At 41.0% G+C, this 18,717-nt stretch overlaps 2 protein-coding genes across 2 annotated transcripts; both read left to right on the top strand.

The window, feature by feature from the left end:
- The first annotated feature begins 532 nt into the window (after nt 1–532).
- On the top strand, nt 533–7,453 carry TMBIM4 (transmembrane BAX inhibitor motif containing 4). Its single transcript, XM_066319128.1, has 7 exons — nt 533–648; nt 1,765–1,873; nt 3,191–3,296; nt 4,369–4,402; nt 5,337–5,454; nt 5,915–5,960; nt 6,602–7,453. The coding sequence occupies exons 1-7, from the start codon at nt 555–557 to the stop codon at nt 6,806–6,808; spliced, it is 714 nt and encodes a 237-aa protein (XP_066175225.1). The 5' UTR covers nt 533–554; the 3' UTR covers nt 6,809–7,453.
- A 631-nt stretch (nt 7,454–8,084) lies between these two features.
- On the top strand, nt 8,085–10,897 carry LLPH (LLP homolog, long-term synaptic facilitation factor). Its single transcript, XM_066319129.1, has 2 exons — nt 8,085–8,320; nt 10,677–10,897. Exons 1-2 carry the CDS (start codon nt 8,140–8,142, stop codon nt 10,838–10,840), a joined length of 345 nt encoding a protein of 114 aa, XP_066175226.1. The 5' UTR covers nt 8,085–8,139; the 3' UTR covers nt 10,841–10,897.
- Nucleotides 10,898–18,717: the final 7,820 nt, after the last annotated feature.

The raw sequence follows: 18,717 nt of genomic DNA, 5'->3' as shown, positions 1-18,717 counted from the left end.
GATTGCTCAGTGTGAGCCCGCATCAGGTCCGGCGGTACCCAGTGCTTTGCGACGCCTGAGAAACGCCGGGCAACTTTGCTTTCTGTTAAATTACACTGAGGTTGAAGGACGAGACACGAAACTAGGGGAGCGCCGTGGTAAAATTCTGCTTTGTATTAAAGGTTTCTGGAAGTGAAGCTCATCCATGTGGGATACACGCTGAGGGGAGCATCAGCCCCGACGCCGCTTCCATCAGTCTCGGCCGAACGCAGGTACGTGTCTACTGTGCACAGCCGCAGCCTGCTGCGGCACAGTCCGAGTGATTCAAAGGTGAAAACCAGCCACAGGCGTGGTTTTTTTTCACTGAATCTTCCTCTCCAGGTGAGACCTCAATTAGACACGGGCAGGACACAGCGCTCGAGATAAAGCCGGCACCGGCGATCGACGCGCTCGGCCTTTCGGCAGGGTGCCCTGCTCGGAGATGCGCAGCGCAGCGGCGGCGCCCGAGATCGATGCGCTCGGCCGCTCGGCGGGGCGCCCTGCTCAGCCCCCGGAAGTGGAGACGGGCCGTGGCCATGGCGGCGGAGCAGCTGTACCCGAGGAGCTCCATCGAGGATGACTTCAACTATGGCAGCAACGTGGCCTCTGCCAGCGTGCACATCCGCATGGGTGAGGACTGCGGATGAGTGGGAGAGACGCACGGCCCCGCCTCAGCCCCCCCAGGCTCTTGCGGAGGGGTCCCCGTTGCCCTCGCTGGCGGGGCGGTCTGAGGACGCCTGCGCTCCCAGCAGGTGCCTCTGTGATACTCCGGTCACGTCTGGCCTTGAGCTGCAGTCGAGTTCCGCGCAATGTTGTCACCTGGCTAAAGGCTGTCAGTGCAGAGCCTGGGCGCTGTTTAGTCCAGTTAGGCATCCAGGGTGAGGGAGCGCGGCCGGCGAAAGGCTTTGTCGTTTAACCGTGAAGGGGGTAGGGCTTCTCCTGAGGGGGGTTACCCCGTGTATGCGGGAGCCTGTGTAGATTCAGACTTGATTTTGTCCAGAGTGAAGAGTTTTGAAGTCCAAAGATGATCCATGAGGTGCGTAGTCCCTGCAGAGACGCGCCTCTCCGGAGGTGTTTAAGGAAAGCCCGGACGTGGCAGCTGGTGCCGTGTCTGTGTGACACGGCGGTGTTCGGTCATGAGTTGGACTCGGTGATCTCAGAGGTCTTGCCAAGCGTATTCGTCCTGTGATTCATAAATACTAGATTTAGTGAGTGTAATTACAGAAGTTTAACCATGAGATTGAGAGATTTGAATTTTTTCTTTGAGATGTTAGAACTTTTGTCTCTTCCACCGAAGCATTTGGCATGCTGAGAAGTCATACTAATGCCCATGAAATCCTGCTTTGCTGTTCATGTGCAGGTCTCAAATGCATTGAGTACTCTCGTAGAATGTGTCTAATCAGTAATCCTTGCTGAAACAGTGTTACTGGACACATTTTGTGTGCTGTGTGTCTTATATACATGTGTTTCATAAACAGCTGTGTGCTGTAAAGTCTTATAAGTTTGCTACATTTCTTTTGTCATCGTTGTTAATAATTAAATAATGATGTCCAGAAATAAATGTAATTTTGCTGTAATACTGTGTCATTTTTTTTAAGTAAAATGGCTTTTTACGACTTTGTTCTGTGCTTTTCCTCTATGACTTTGTGATGGTTCCATATGAAAATGAGGACTTATGTCTGGTTTACTGTTGAACTTTGAAAGTGTAAGTCAAAAGTGATTTAATTTTTGTTTTCTTTATTCCAGCGTTTTTGCGAAAAGTCTACAGCATTCTTTCTGTTCAAGTTCTGTTGACCACAGTCACATCTGCAGTTTTCCTCTACTCTACTGGAGTGCAGGCATTTGTTCATGAGAGGTAAGTTCTAAGGTGAAATGCAGCTGGTTAGCATGTGTTAGGTATAAGTTATGTATTTTGCTATTATGTAATTATGTATTGTTGCTATTATGTACTTGTTGCTACCCCTCAGTCTTCCTAACAAACTGCATTGTAATAACCTGTGTTTTGTTGCTGTAATAGATACTTTTTAACTTGATTAGGGAGTAACTTTTCTTCTCTTACATTTTTCTCCTTGGCTTACTATGAAAACTAATTTTTTTTGTTCTGTTGTTGTTTATTTTAATCAATGCTTTATTAATAGTGTTCATTTCAGTATTTGTGCTATGCATACTTTTACATGAGTTGCAGAACAGCTCAGTTACTGACATTTCTTGTTTTACAGTCTAAATACTTCTAAAATCTCTTTAGAATGCAGTTGTTTATAGGTGCCTGTTCCAAAGAGCAGAATCATGTTTTATTACTCATCCTCCCTCTCCCATCTTCTTTTTTCCCCTTACCCCCTCCCCACTCCCCCAAAAGAATTAGTATGCTTAAATTCCTGTCGGCATGCTTCTTTTTGCCTCTCAGATTTTTATGATAAAATAAGTCTCAAATTGCAAACTGTGGTGAGCAGGCCAGGGAAAGGAACAGCTGGGAAAGGAGGAGAACACTGAGTCTAGTTTCTGTTTTCCTCCAAGTGCACTTTTGGACTTTCACTTTCACTTTAAAGCCCAAATAAAAAAGGAGGATTAAACACTGCATGAAAGTCTCAGTTTCTGTATAACCTATAATGTGTACAACAGTGGTTGTAAAACCACAGGTTTCTACTTAAATCTGATCATTTAAAATTGTCCTGCTCGCTTACAACTGCTGTATTTTTTGCTTGATATTGGTCCTGTTTTACCTTGGAGGGCTACTTGAATGATTTAGCAATATTTCCTGGTCAGTACTGATTTTCTTTGGTGCAGTTAGTGCCCATGTTTGTTGCATTAGGGTGCTTATGAAAAATAGTCCTCTGAATATAGAGTGCAGAGCAGATAAAACAGTACATATACTTTAATACTCTTACTTTGGATGGATGGATTTCCTTCTTTGTATGTGTTCGTTTCCAGGTAATGGATTCCTGGGCAATCTTTAGCTCTAGTACGAAAAAGATTCCTTTACTTGTGACTACTATTTTTAACTGATTTTCTGTATTAGTATGTTTTAGAACAGTCTTATTGTAAACTTGCATTAGGTTTACTTTGGGTATCTTTTTCTAGATGATCACTTAAAAACTTGGTTTTATATGAATTGTTCCATAGTCTTACAGATATTTACATTTGATTACTTATTTTTATATATGGAATTTCACAGGCCTGCCTTGCTTTTGCTATCTGGGTTTGGATCTCTGGCTGTAATCGTGGCATTGACCCTCTACAGACACCAGCACCCTGTTAATTTATATCTGCTGTTTGGATTTGTAAGTGTTTCATTCAATTAAATTATTACTTGATTATTAATTCAATTTAATAGTCCATAGAATATCTTGCATTGTAATTATTTCCTTGAAACTTGAGGTATGTCATTTGTTTTTCTTGTCTTTCTTTTTCTTGAAAGATGTCCTGTGTATATATGAAGGTCTGAGTGAGGTTTTGGAGATGCTGTCCAGAGGTTGTTCCTAGATAGCAGGCACTTCAGGTTTCTTCCAGCATCTTTTTAGGAAGAGTATTAGAACTTGGAACCAGTTTGAGCAAGTGTTTTTGTGTATGTGTAGAAATCTGTCTGCTCTCATTGTTCTGTTGATGTCAGGGATTTTTTTCTATGGAATTGCTCAGCAGGAAAGGAGGAGAAATTCCTGTTACCTAAATTGTTTAATGGATGGCCTCCAGCAGAGACCCAAACTAGCCATATTGTTTATTCCTCCGGTTGTTGTCTTTTTGATGCCAAATTCTGAGCATGTTTCCAGTATATCAGTCAGAGCTGTCCTCAAATTTCAGTCTTTTGCCTGAAGAAGCTGTGAATGTGTAGATCCAGGATAGCAGTTTCTCTTGGATATTTTGAATTATGTAGCAAATAAATCTTTTGAGAAGAAGTCACAGTAGCGCAATTAAAATTTGATGCTTTAAGAGTTGCCTAAACTGTATTTGTGATAAAACAGAAAGACAACTTTACTGTGTAAGTAAACAGATGGTTTGAAGAGTAAGTGTGGAAAGGAAACTGATGCAGACACTGTGTTAGACAGCTGTCCAACAAGATATTAAACATTTATTAATTTTATAACCCCTTGAATAGTTTGTAAGAAATGTCATATAAAGGCTGTGCATTTACAGTAGAAAATGTAAGTGACATTTTTCTATAGGGACAGTCTCTTGTTTTCACTTTGTATTGTACTCTTGTGTAACACAACTTCCAGCCCAGTAAGATAGTATGGTTGCCATTTTCTTGTTGAAAATCAAACATGTTTGCATACACAAAGATTTAACAGGAGACCTAATGTTTAATGGTTTGATTTTTTTCTCATCCTTCTGTTTTTTTGGGTTTGCTTTTTGTAGACACTACTGGAAGCACTGACAGTTGCCATTACAGGTAAATAGTAGCCATCCCATTGTCTGATTCCATAAAGAATTTGGAAAAGGAATCAATTATGTTGTACTACTTGCCATTAGGATTTTCTAGATTAGTGAAAATTTTAGTGACAGTGAAAAGTTTAGTGACAGTGATAGAAGTTTAGCCCAAACCAGGGATTCAAGGGGGAAAACTGAATTCCGATTCAGAAATGGAACTGTATAAACTTGAAGTGAGAAATGAGTTGGGGAATCTATTCTTTCAGTATAGTTAAAAATGTCTCTTGTATAATGTTCAGCTCTCAACAGAGCTCATCTTCAAGTTGAAATAGTCCTACCTGCCCCCTCAATTTCCTCAAAGGGAGTCTGAGCTTGGAGAATTCTGTATTTCATGGTCAGGGTTGAAGTGAGGCAGTGTGTGGTCACGACACGGCGTCGTCTTGAACTTTACCTTACAGCATGAGATGAAACCTCTTCATTGTGGCTTATGATCTCCTGATTTGGGGGCAAAAAAAGATTAAGGAGGGAAGTAAAAGGTTATGCGTGCTTCTTTTGTCTTTCTCCTCCTGTCCCCTAATTAAAACTTTGAGCCTTTATAGGGGATTGTTTTATTTTTACCCTTGTTTCAGAATTGTGAAAAAATCATATAGTTTTTTTCCTTAGGATCTCTGTTATCTGTACTTAAAATCTTTGTTTTCTTGTATTGGTGTTTTCACAATTTTGACTAATTAAAACCTGTTACTTCCATTTAAGAAGCTATAAAGTAACTATCAAACTTAGCTAGTACAAGATCCCTGAGCCCTATGATCATGAATTTGAAATGCAAAGACAACTTCAGGCATAATTTACCTAATTTTGTTCACAGTTAAGTTTGAATTTCTGTTTCCTCAAAAGGTAACTCAGTAAATACATAGTGTAGTGTTCTTTAATTGACAGGTTACTTTTTCTCCTTACAGTGAGTTTCTATGATGTCTCCGTTGTCTTGCAAGCCTTTATTCTTACTACTGCTGTATTTCTTGGATTGACTGCATATACTTTGCAATCAAAGAGAGACTTCAGCAAATTTGGAGCAGGGTATGTTGTCATATTCATACTTTTTTGAATTTTTTTTTCTTTCTTAAAGCAAGCTTTGCAGATATAATAAGAAATACAGGTCAACAGAACCTGCTTCAAGGGAATGGTGAGGGTTATTTATTTCAAATTATTAATTTTACCCTGTTCTGATTCTTGGTAAATTCTTTTCAGTGATAAGGAATCTTAAAAAAAATGTGAAAACTAATTTACCTAGATTTTTCACTGAGAGAGAAGGCAGATGTTTCAAATGTTTAAAAAAACTAAAGTTAGAACATAACTTTTGACAGCTTTATAGAAACTTCTACTGCTGACACCAGTGAGCTGTTGGCATCTAAGAATTCCAGACATTCACTTGCTAAATTTATTATGAAGAGGTTTTAGGAGAAAGGAGGATATTTTAGGTGAAAGTATTCTAAAAGAATGTATGTTATTGGTTACAGTGTCATTTCTTTTCTTTCAGCCTCTTTGCTTGTTTGTGGATTTTAATCTTCTCGGGTTTCTTGAGGGTAAGATACTTTGTGTTCACAGTTAAAAGATATTCACAGAATCACAGAATGGTGTGGGTTGGGAGGGACTTTAAAGATCATCTAGTTCCAACTCCCCTGCCATGAGCAGAGTTGGAACTAGATGATCTTTAAAGATCCCCTCCATCTTCCACTAAGATCAGGTTGCTCAGAGCCTGACCTTTTACTAACTTCTAGTATGACTGAAAGGTTTGGATCAGTCCAATATATATCTTTTCACCACACATTTTCAATTTAGATTTTTGTTGGGTGCTGTTCTTGCCAGCATAAAAGGGGTATTTGGGTTGATTTAAAAAATCTGTTAATTGAGATCCACTAGTTGATGAAGAGAATGTGAGGAAGATTTAAGATTTAATTGTATTGTGGTTTTCTAGTTGTTCTGCTGTTAGTATTCTGGAGACCAGGGCTTCCTCCCTCCTAAGTGGAGGCACTTTTACACCATCAGAGATTGTGTGACTGGAGAGTGTGTGGAATAAGAGCATTGAAATATTACCATAATACCATGGGTTTGTGTACATAACACTAGAAAGACTGTGTTTTAAATGTGGCATATCATTATGCAGGGATTTTAATATATATAAAAAAATTCACAAGCATCTTTGTCATATTTTATCTGCCTCCAGCTGTTTTTCTATAGTGAGACGATAGAGTTGGTGTTTGCTGCTGCTGGAGCTCTTCTGTTCTGCGGATTTATTATTTATGACACTCATTTGCTGATGCACAAATTGTCCCCTGAAGAGTACATACTGGCTTCAATCAATCTCTACTTGGACATCATAAATCTGTTCTTACACCTGCTGCGTTTTCTGGAGGCATTTAATAAAAAATAGTCAAAGGCAGTGTGGTTTGACTACAGCACAATTAAAGTTAAGCATTTGGATGATCTGCAAACTCAGTAGTTCTGCCTTCTAAAGACTGAATCTTTATTATGTTTGCATTCCATGAATACTGATTCCTCCTTAGGGGGAAAAATGGCTTTTTACATAGCTACAGTTCTTCTCCAGACCATGTATTTTGTATTGTTAACATGCTGTTATCATTACAGTCATGTTTTTAATCACTTAATTTGTGATCGACGTAATTAATGATTAAAATTTTGCCAACTCCTGATTGCTCCAGAGTAAGCTTCCCTGCTGTTCCATAGCTGCTGAAAATGTTTCCTTTGGGGTTGATCATTTGTTTATGTACCATATAAGGGTAGCATGAGTTTACCATTGTGCAATGTTTTACTAAGATAATTTTTTATTTTTAGTTTTTGTTTGGTAAAATGAAATGCTGTCTCTGACAGAGATACTCTGTCCTTGTTAAGGGCTGTCGCTATGGAAGCTGTGAGAGTGTTAAAACAATTAAAGGGAATGTTCTTCATTTTAGTATTATTTATTTACTATCTTGCAATGTTCTGAAAAATCATTGGAGGTTGATTATAGCGTTTTATCAACTTGTGTATAATAAAACTCACTGTGTGTCAATAAAAACTGGAAAGCCTTCAGTCTGTTCTTGCAACTGAGACTGGAGAACCTCAGGATGCTGAGAATGAGCGCTGCAGACGGGTCGGTGCAGACGGGGTAGAGGTGCTGTGACTGTGGCTGCTTCCCACGCTGTGGAGATGCTGGAGGGGCAGGGAGCGTAAAAGCGATTTTGAAAGGCTTCCTTCCTATTCCGTGAGGGATTGTTACTGCTCGCCCATGCTGTCAGTGAGAGGGAGCGACGAGGACTGCAGTACGTGGGCAAAGATGCGCGTCCTGCCCGCCCCACGCTGGCATAGGCTGCGCTTTCCGTGTGGCTGTCGAAGTACGACTGCGAATGGGTTTGAGGCAATGTGATAACCTCTCCCTTTGCCCTAGGATTTCATTCAGAACAGCGGGGCAGGCGGTAAGAATAAACCCTTGCTTTTACGTTGTGATGGAACACTTGTTTATCCTTCCGTGCCTCCCCCTCGCCGCGCAGCGGTGTCCGGGCACAATCCCGCACGGGCGCGAAGCCGGAAGGCGGCTGCGCGCTCGTTCGGAGAGTTACGGTACGGCCCATCTACCCCCGCGGGGCCCGGGCGCCTCCGTTCGCGCGTGCGCGGGCGGGCGGCGCGGCCTCGCGGCCTGTGTGGCGGCCCCGTCCCGTGCGCACGGCTCCCGCTGAACCGCGCCCGCTTCCCGCCCCGCACGACATGGCCAAGAGCCTGAGGAGCAAGTGGAGGAGGAAGATGCGGGCGGAGAAGAGGAAGAAGAACGCGCCCAAGGAGCTGGAGAGGCTGAAGAAGATCCTGGGAACCAAAGCGGATGTCATCATGGAGGAGGTCAAGGAGGTGGCGACCGTGCTGCCCCCCGAGAAAGTCCTGGAGCAGAGAGGTGAGTCGGGCTCTGGCCGGCTTTTCCTGCCACGGCTTTTCCTGCGGTGTTGTCACTGGTCCTGTGACTTTCACCGCCGGGATCGGGCGTATAGTTGTTACAGTGAGAACAGTGGCTCGGAAAGGTTGTTTTCTAAAGCTAAAACACTGGCTCTGGTCATTTCGCAACACTGGCATCCATATTGCATCCGGCCACTTGAGGAACAAGGTTACTAACACTTGGTTTCACTATGTAAAGTACATAATGTATCGTATGGAGAGGCATCTCTGACAAAATCAGGTAAATGCGGATTCGCCACTTAGCAGTTGTTCGATCACGGCATTATGTTTGTTGCCAAACTGTCCTAATTTGCAGAGGCTACTAAACATACAGAAGTTGGAGTAGGAGTACCACGGGCCTAGTTTCTGAATGCGAATTAGTGTTGGGTTGCACATGGTAGAGGCGTGGGTGGTATTAGGTACAGGTAACACTGTCTTCCTTCTTGTGTCTGGAGTCGAATGTAAACTGTAAAGGAAGTAACCCAGGAAGTGGAAACAAAGATTTTAAATAGCTGCAAACTAGATGGGAGTTAGAAAGACACCTCTTCCCAAAACTGACATCCAAACTAAATCATATTCTTATTTTGATTTTCTAGTTTGTGCCACTTAAGATTTTCTGATACTGGAAATGAAAATAGAATGGTGTATAAAAGTACTTGTCCAATTAAGGGTAGCTTCAAGCATAATTTTTAGTTTTATCCATGGTTCTGATTTGTCCCACAAACCAGGTGTAAAAATTATTCTTTAGGGGGTAGTTAGAACTGGATTTCCAAAATGTCCTTGAATCTTGTCAGACTTCTGATGCTGAAGTTGAATGAGAAATCATTGTCTTAAACCTAGTTTCTGAAGTAAATGCATGGCTGTCTGTCATTCCTGCACCACCTCCTAACTCTGCTGGCAACTTCTCTACAGGTGGCCGATTTCACTTGGCTTTTGCAGAAAGATAGCAGTCTCAGAAATACCTAAGAAAATAGGTATTTCACAAAACAGCTACAAGTTTTCTGAAAATAACGGTGTCTTCCTTGAGAGGACTTTTCAGAACTAACTGTGGACACAAAGGAGTTCACATCACCAAGTGTTACAAGAACCAAAGTAGATAAAAACTTCACCCGTAATATGTACTTCCCACAGGCAGATAAAAAAATTTCCAGCCAAAGAAAGTATATCTGTATATATTGCAGGCATCTTACTGTATTACTTTAGATTATTCTTTACAGCACACTGTGAATTTTTAATTTTTTTTTCAGTTTTTCCTCTTAAGAAAAAATAATGTAAGATCTGCCATGCTGGATAGGCTTTTGGTTCTGCCACCAGGCCCCTGTGCAGATTCTCTGTTGATTGCAAGCATTTGCAAGCCCCCCAGTTTAGGGCTCTGTAAAGCACATCTCTGATGCAGATTCTTGTAAGCTCTCAGCCTCAACTATTGAAGCAGCACGTTGGCCTTTTGCTTGTGAGCTTTGTCTCCCAACATCAGACAAGCACAGCATACAAGTCTTTTTCTTCTCCTTAAGACCTGTGGTAAAGACTTGAGTTGCACACATGGTTTGGGAACAAGGTTGGGATGAAATTACAGAGCACAGTTCCAGTCAGTGTTTAGCAAGGTGTTCCTCTTGCACTGTGTTAACTCACCAAGGCTTGGCATGTGTGAGGTGTTAGCAGGGGATGCTGTTCTTGGGAGTGACCATGTCTTCCTCATCAGGCAGTCTTCCTCATCCTAGAGGTTAATCCTCTCTTGCTGCTTGAAAATTTGTTAGGCCTGATGTCATGCTCACTCCTTGAGGCAAGTCTGGCATCACTGGCTGATACTTCCTACTGTCATTGTACTTCTCTTTACTTTCTCTGTCATTGTACTTTTCTCTTTACTTGTCTTCACCTATTCTTTTCACTTGTCTTCATCTTCTACTCAGAATAATTTTTTAGAGCAGATCTTATTTTATATACTACATAAGGAGGGCGTAATTGTGCGTATGTTTCAGTAGGCCTATGGCTTCATGCATGTTTCCATGATGGAATATACAATGTTCTTAGACACAGGATTGGAACAGATTGCAGACTGAAGAATAAGATGCTTTGCCCAGACACGGCCTTTAGGAAAAACATCGCACTGTTCATTGTATTGAATTGTTGAAGTTTCTGGGTTGCAGTTGCACTGGTTGGGAAAGGGCTTTCAGTTTATAAACCCTTCAGTTCTCTATGTACAAACACTGTTGTGTCTGTGTCTAGGGGCATTTTTATCGTTTGGGGGAATCTAGTAACAAAATAGCTTCTATGAAGCTGATTCTGATATTTTACTCACTAAAAATAACTTTAATTTTCAGATGACTGCAAGATGGAGCTGGATATTAAACGAAACAAAAAAACTCTTCTAGACCAACATGGACAGTACCCAATTTGGATGAATTCCAGGCAGAAAAAGAAGCTTAAGGCTCAGCGTGTTAAAGGGAAAAAAAAATCAAAGTTGGCCAAAGGCCTCGTCTGGTAAAATCAGTTTTGTAAGATCATGAATATTTTATTTAACAAAATAAATTTCCAACATGAGATTTTGTGCTTGGTCACTGACTATCATTTATTGTGTTGAATGAATTTTTGAAGAGAATATTCAGCCAGCAAATGATGAAAGAAATAGCAGCTTGGTGTCTGCCAAAGTTAAAAAGCAAGCGGAGTGCCTTTGAATAGACTAATTGCCTGTGGTTATCTGTTTCCTTGGGGCATGAGGGTCTTCATTTTTTATACTGTGAACACCGAAAACGGTAAAGGAAATCCTCAAACTAGTTAAACCAAATGTTTTTTTACTGTGGTCTTTGTCAGTGTAACTTGTCTTTTAGTAAGTATAACCAAAGGATTCTGTAAACACTCTGTATCCTTTAAATCTTTCTGTAAAATTTGCTGGATGACTTGTGTTGCTTTTAACATCTGATAATTAACAAAAATATATTTTCATATGTAACTCCAAAATTTTGTGCTGAAACAACACCAAGGCCTCATGAAAATCCTGCAAGTAAAACGAGAAAGTGTCAGTCTGACATAGGTTCACAAAGAGAACAGCAAAATATTTCATTGCTGTCTGCGAAAGAAATATTGTAGGAACTAAATAAGTGAAAGTACAACTGAATCTTTTATTATTAAAATGAAAGAACGCAAATGCACAGAATGGAAATAAAATAGTTTTATTCAAGATCTATTCCAAGTTTTACTAAAGCAAATGAGATTTTTCCTTTCCATATGTATTTTCAGTAGCCTTTTATTCCCCTTAAAATGGTACTTACCTCTCCTGCTTTACAATGTGTGCATAGAATAAAATACTGCATTATTATGTAACAGATGTGTGATTATGTGATTAGCTGCAGTTGGGTGCATATTACTTGGCAATAACGTGATGACAGATGCAAGGGTTAGTTGCCCTGAAAGCTTGTATTTTTCAAATGTCTCCCATTTCAAGGATGGAAATAATTACAGTACCAACCCTGCAGTATATTTCTTTCTCAAGTACCAGGCATGGGTACAGGGCATAACCTTTGTCCAGCTTCATGCAAGATGAGATCCACATTCTGTAATTACCCACAAGTTGTGATTTGTATCCATTGTGATAGCTTGGGCAAAGGAAAGAAGATCTATTCTTTTAATTACACTAGGCTAAACATGCTGAAATCTAGTAAGAACTCAGTGCAATAGAAAATTAGGTTTTTCTGGGAAAACACACTGTGTTTATTACTATTGTTAGGGGAAAGGTACATAAAAAACTACAATGACGTTAAAGGAAAAACCAGTGTGTCTTCTGTTTTTACATAAATTGACAGTTAATGACTTGGTAAGAAATACAGGTCACATATTAAAAAATCATATGCCATTAGTAACCTCATACTTCAAAAATATTTCCATTAAGATGATAATAGCCCTGCTAGTTGATAAAAACAGCTGCTGCTGTCAGTGTTTTTGGTCTTACTAGATAAATGGATCTAGATTTTGGTATTAACCTTACCTAAATGTTAGCTTGTACGTTAGGACTACTTTAAAATTGATTCACATGGAGGAAAGTGTTTATGAATGTATTTAACCAGGAATGGAATGGAACGAACAGTCAGATTGTATTTATTTGCTATTGTAATGACATAGGCTTTATTTTGCTTGATACATGCTTTGGGGAATTGAGGAGGAAGCTCCTCAGGCTTAAGTGTGAAAAAACAATTTTTTTTTTCTATAGAGTAAGCACAGTGCTATTTTTGACATGTCTGTAAATCAGATGACTTTCAAGCAGCTCCCGGAGGGAAAGCAGGCTGCTTTTCCTGAATGGAGATGATTAAACTGGCAAAGTACTCCTGTTTAGATATACAGCTTCAGAGTCAGTTTATTCTTTAGGTGCACAGACATCATCTGCCTCTTCTTCATCGAGCCTGCCAGTGCCGCACTTGCCTTACGCTGTCCTTTCTCCAGAGCTGTTTCACTGCTGCCTCTGCTGCTTCCTCTGTAAATTACCTTCATAACTGAATAGTCTTGCTTATTTGTGATTTTATGACCTAACCCTGAGCTTTGTTGTATAGATTTATTAGTCAACTGCTTTTATGACCAGATTAGGAATTTGAATCTTAAGTGAAAGACAGCAGACACTGCACTGATGTTTTATTTAGAAGTCGCTTCCTTCCTGTAACAATACTGGCTGTGTGAGGTATTTCCTTCATGGTGTCCAGGATAAAGTCAAACATGTTCACCTAAACTACTGATATTTTAAGACATCCTGTTTGATTTTTGAGGTGAAATGGAGGATAACCACCGTCTTTACTGGAATATAGCTCTCAGTCTAGTACCAATGTATTATGTACAATGTTGTACCTCACTCAGCCAAGGGAGAACTCTCTATGGGCTGGGAAACATATTGAGAGCTATTTGGGTGGGATCTGTAATCCAGGCTAAAAGCTTGCTTTTTTCCATCAGGAACCTGGCTAAACATGCAGCATGGATGTAACCCCAGAGGTTGAGTCATGGATACAGCAGGGAAATTTTACTTTCTGGGATTTGAGCATATATTTTATGTGAATACTGTAATTTTGTATTTGGAATTTGTTTTGACCAACTATTTTTTGAATGGAAATACCAAATTATTTAGTTGCCCATTAGTATTTGATTCATATTACTGAATCTGAAACATGTTTCTGTTTGAGTTGATTAAAGAAGTAATGTTTCCTTCCAGTAGAAATGAATTTAAATGTAATTGATTTTGACTGAAATACATATTTTAAAAGTCCACAGAGGGATTTTCAAAGAAATAACTGATCTGCTTCTAAACAGCATTCTAATAATATCATAATTCATTGGTCTTTTTGTAAAAAATGTTCTTTAGGTTGGGATTGAGGGAGAAAAGATTATAGTTGATTAAACAAACTGATGGAAGTCTAAAAGTGTTGCAACTTAAATGGCACTGTCAGAGTTGTGGTGGTGGGGTTTTTTTAATTCTGTAATTGTGTTATTATGAAACTGCTAAGTTGCAACATTCTGCCATCAACCTGCAAAGTGCTATGGTAGCTGTATTTCCTGGACCTACATACAGAAGGCAGAGAAAATAATGCAGGTACTTTTGAGCTACATGCAGAAAAGCCAGCACTGAAAGAATTAAATTTTGTCATTTTATTGAAATGTTTATATGCACAAGATATGCATGTATTCATACAGTATAAAAATTGCATTAGCAAATTGCTAAATGTCCTGCAGATTGTTGACAGTTTCTTAGGAAGATGACAAGGTCTGCCCTTATTGACCTAGTGTGTAGGACTTGATTTTTAAAGTGAATTATTTCAAATGCTTAAAATAACTGGCAGCACTATTGGTTCAGTTCCTGGGCTTTTCTGGAACTCATTCCTGCCCTGGAGCGCCTCTGCACTGTGTAGTCAAGTCGGTTAGGGGACCAGTTAGCTAAGATACACTGAAAATATTCTTAGTTTCCCCATGTTTTTCTTAAATCCCCAGATGGATTTTCTTACAGCCTTACTGTACAAAAAGCAGCATCAGTAGGAGGCAGTAAAAGACCAGCAAGAAAGATCAGGCTGGTGAAGGCAGGGCTGTTTCAGACTGTCTTGGTTCATGAGCCACCTCGCTTCCTGTGGCATTAGTACCTCTTGTTGTGGCCACTGTGCAGTACAGCATTGTGAAGGTGGAGAGAACCTGACCTGGAGACAGGTCAAGCAAGTGCATTGAATGAGGGTTTTGAAAGTCTTTCTCAATGAAGGGCATAGTATTGGAGTATTGGAGTTTATCTACAGCCGATACTGTGGTTATAGAGGATGCTAAATATAGTTTGGGGCTGCTTAGTACTGGAGGAAGAATGTCATGGCCACATGGTACAAAATGGTCTCCTGACATATGGTCACAACTTAAAAAACCAAAGGAATCCTGTGTATATGCCTGTTTCTAGTATTATAGTGTATGCCTGTTTCTAGTATTCTACCTTTTCCTCCTGCTGCCTGAACAGCTGCGTGGGTTCTGATTTTGATGGATATGTGATCTATATCTGATCTGTCATGTGAACATGTCTGGTATCAGACATTACAAGACTATAGCCTTAGCATGCAGAAATCTGAGTGTTGCAAAGCAATTTGCTGCTCAGTTCAAACTGTGCTCAGGGTGGCATAGTCTGAATTGAGTTACAGCATTTGTGGGGAGGATGGGACTGAAGCAAGAGCTATGCATCGCTCTCTTAACGCCATGGTTTTGCCATCAATTTTAACTTGCCTAGGGGTGGAGTTTAAGGGCAGAACTGACTGAGCCATCTGAGAGCTCAATGCTGGAGGAAGAGGCTCTTTTCAGCTTTTTCCTTTCTCTACTCCAGCTGCATTGTCCAACTCACAATTTCCTACTTCAGAAGAAAGAGACATTGGGATTTTTTTCCAAGTTAAAAGTGAAAAAGGACCAACAACTTCTTTCTGTTAATAAACACTGCACAGTTGTGACAAGCCCACTATTTTCACTGTCATTTTATTCTTCCTACACTACTACAGTTTTCTGATCTTTACCTAATCAATAGTGACAGAATTTAAAGGAAAAGAGAAGGCAGAATGGGAAGAGGATATTTGCACTGTTTCCTCTCATCCCAGTCACTTAAACATTGCTCTCTCAGGTCTCTAATCTTTCTTATGCTCATATATCAATATAAAAGGTCTGAAATTTTAGGAAGAGTACATGATGTGGCAAAAGAGGATTGTGTATCAAGGGTCCTATGCAAGGCAGCATGAGAACTGCTTATGAAGTGCCTGTATATTTAGAGCAAACTGGCTTCCTCTGTTTTCAATCTAGTCAACTATTAGGAGGCTTGAAAGTTACTTATATTCTTGTTTGGTAAACTATTGTCTAGTATTTTTTCTCTCTAACTGCAGATAATTTTCTTGCAAGCCTTTTAAAGTCGGAATGCAGATTTTACAGCATTTTTAAACTTCTGCCTTTAACCAGAAGTTGGGTTTGTGGATAGTATTTTAGGAAGCAAAGGTGCATTTGTCTCAGGACGGCTCATCTGACTCAGCCCAGCTGGTCCATTCATACATTCATGTTATGTAAAATAGATAATATCTCTCTTTTGAAATGTGACAAATTCATAACATATAGGTGCAACAGCTATTTCATGGTACAGCTTGAGTATTTAAATTACTTGGACAATAGATGTTCTGTAAATCTAGCTTTGGTGGATTCTGGTACCTGTTTGAAACAAGAACTTTTTAGATCTACTGACTGCGCTTCTGACCATCTTGCTTCTGCAAAATATGACAGAACTTGGTGCAGATCAGAGCTGCAGTTTGTCTTGCAACAGAACAGAAAACATTTCTATGAAAGCTTAGAAGGGCTCAGTGACAACAACTTGATTGTTGTCTCTTGGGTATAGTTCATCATCCCTCCTGCTACTGAGTAGCCTCACTGCAAATGCAAAATTTGACTTAGTTCCCTTAATATGTGCAAAAGGATATTTAAAACTAAATTGTTTGTGAGAACTAAGAAGGTAAGATACACTGCTTTTTCTAAACTTATTGCACCCCCTTGGGATGTGGTATTGTTAAAGGATGTACAGGAAGAAGGCAGGAACTGAAGTTCACCAGGTTACGTGCAAAGCTGATGGTGGAGATGCAAAGTGACCCATCCGAAGCACAGCTGGGTTCCCTCAGACACTTTGATTGTTTTTTCTCTCCTAAATGTCCTTAAGTCTGCCTGAATTCTTGTGGCAAAAAACAAAAAATTGGCCACACTTTAGAGCGAATGCTGCCGTAGTGTGATCCATATACTTTTGGTTGCTGGAACTGCTCATCCATGTCTTGGCTGCTACTGTGTTAAAGAGAAAAAATGTTTAATTCCGTGAGTGTGAGACCAGGGCATAAGGTCACCCATGGGAGAGGTTGGTTTGTTGATATAACAACTTTAGGAACTATTGCTTCAATGTAGGTACAGTGTGTTTATGTACAGACACCTATGTTTTTATCAATCACTATTAAAGAGGTAAAGTGTCAAGCACTAGGGTTTCACTTTTTCTCTTGGGGGAGAAGATTGTATGTGGAATTTTTGTTGTTATTTTGCTTGCTGTCTAAAATAAATACTGATCTGCTAAGACCTCTATGTATCCAGCATTTTAGAAATACTGTTATAAAATTTAAAATCAAAATTTGCATTTCTGTTTGCTTAGGCAACCAGAAAGATGTTAACAGCCAATGCTTGTCCTTAACCCATGCTATCAAATCTCATCTCCAGAATATCATCCCCTGCTAATTGTAGAGATTGGGATTTGAGGAAATGGTAGGGGTTTGAGGTTTTGGGATTTGAGGAAATGGTAGGGGGTTGAGGTTTTGGGATTTGAGGAAATGGTAGGGGGTTGAGGTTTTTGGGTTCCCCCTCCATGGAAGAAAAGGTTTTTTGTTGAACTCCTTAACCAGTTCCTGAAACCCTTAGCAGTGGGAAGTGAATCTGTACTTCCTCAGCTGGTGATTGCCTTGTAACAGTGAAGGGAGGAGGACAAAGGGCGAAGTCTGTCACACAACGTATTTCAATCTCAGCATTTCGTTGTCCATAATAGCATTGCCCAAATTCACTAGTGGGTAAGGCTCGGTTATCCGTAATCGTGCTCAATGACAACTTGTACCGTGTCATGTCTTCACTCCGATTCAGCAGCGACACAGATGCCATGGGTTGGTGGCTCCGGTGCGTTTTCCCCAAGGTGTATGGGTGTCATGGCTAACCGGGCCCGTCTCTGGGAAAAGGCGGCAGCGCCTCGCTGCAGGAGCAGTCCCGGCGGGGCCCTGCTGGGGTTTGTTATGGGCGGGAGCCGCCCTTCGCCGGGATAGCCGCGGCCCCGGGAGCGCCGAGCCCCGGCCCCGGGGAGTTCCCGGCTCACGGGCCCCGTGAGGAATCGCGCCGCCAACAGCCCGTGCCGTTTTCCTTCCTTTGGGAAACAGCCCGACGGGGTGCGTTCTCTCCGGGCCCCGGAGAGTTCCCGGCTCACGGGCCCCGTGAGGAATCGCGCCGCCAACAGCCCGTGCCGTTTTCCTTCCTTTGGGAAACAGCCCGACGGGGTGCGTTCTCTCCGGGCCCCGGGGGGTTCCCGGCTCACGGGCCCCGTGAGGGATCGCGCCGCCAGCAGCCCGTGTCGTTTTCCTTCCTTTGGGAAAGAGCCCGACGGGGGTGCGTTCTCTCCGCGCCCCACAGCGCTGCGGGCTCGCTCCGCCGTGGGATTGATTCCCGGCGCCCCTCAGCGCTGCGGGCTCGCTCCGCCGTGGGATTGATTCCCGGCGCTTTCCCGGGTGCCTGAAAAGCTGCTGGAAACGCACAGACCCTGTCCTAGTAAGGAGTGGCGTTTAAGTGTGTAAAACCGCTTGATTTTTTACTGATATATTTATAACTGAGTGCACTTATTCTCTAAATATATACTAAAAAGTGCTGCTTCATGAAAATGCTTCCCCAATCTAATTTTTTTTCCCCTTAAACATGTCATTTTTCCAGGAAAGTGCACAAAGGGATCCATGGCTTTTTGTCAAATATAGTGGTTTGTGTTTAAAGGGAAGGCTCTTTAAAAGCCTCTTATCAATCAACTGAAGCATTTTAATGACAATTTCAGAAACTCCGTGGAAAGAGAGTTGTTTTATATCTGCTTGTTTTATTTGCATTTTAAAATCTCCACGTGGTGATTTCAGCTAAGGTCCTCTGTCAGGGAAATCCAGAAGTGAAGTTGACCAGAGACAAGTAAAAATGCCTGTGTTGTTTTCATTGTCCAAATGTAATGATGTGCAATGATTTAAACCAGCAGTTTCACATGGTTAAAAATGAATTAGATTTATAAAATTCTAAAAGTAACCTCAGACACACCAAAAAGGATAACAGTTTGTGTTGGGGTAGAAGTAA

The sequence above is a fragment of the Sylvia atricapilla genome, chromosome 5 (genome assembly GCF_009819655.1).
Source record: "Sylvia atricapilla isolate bSylAtr1 chromosome 5, bSylAtr1.pri, whole genome shotgun sequence".
Taxonomy (NCBI): domain Eukaryota; kingdom Metazoa; phylum Chordata; class Aves; order Passeriformes; family Sylviidae; genus Sylvia; species Sylvia atricapilla.
The sequence above is the reverse complement of the archived record's forward strand: the minus strand, read 5'-3'. Positions and strand labels throughout refer to the sequence as shown.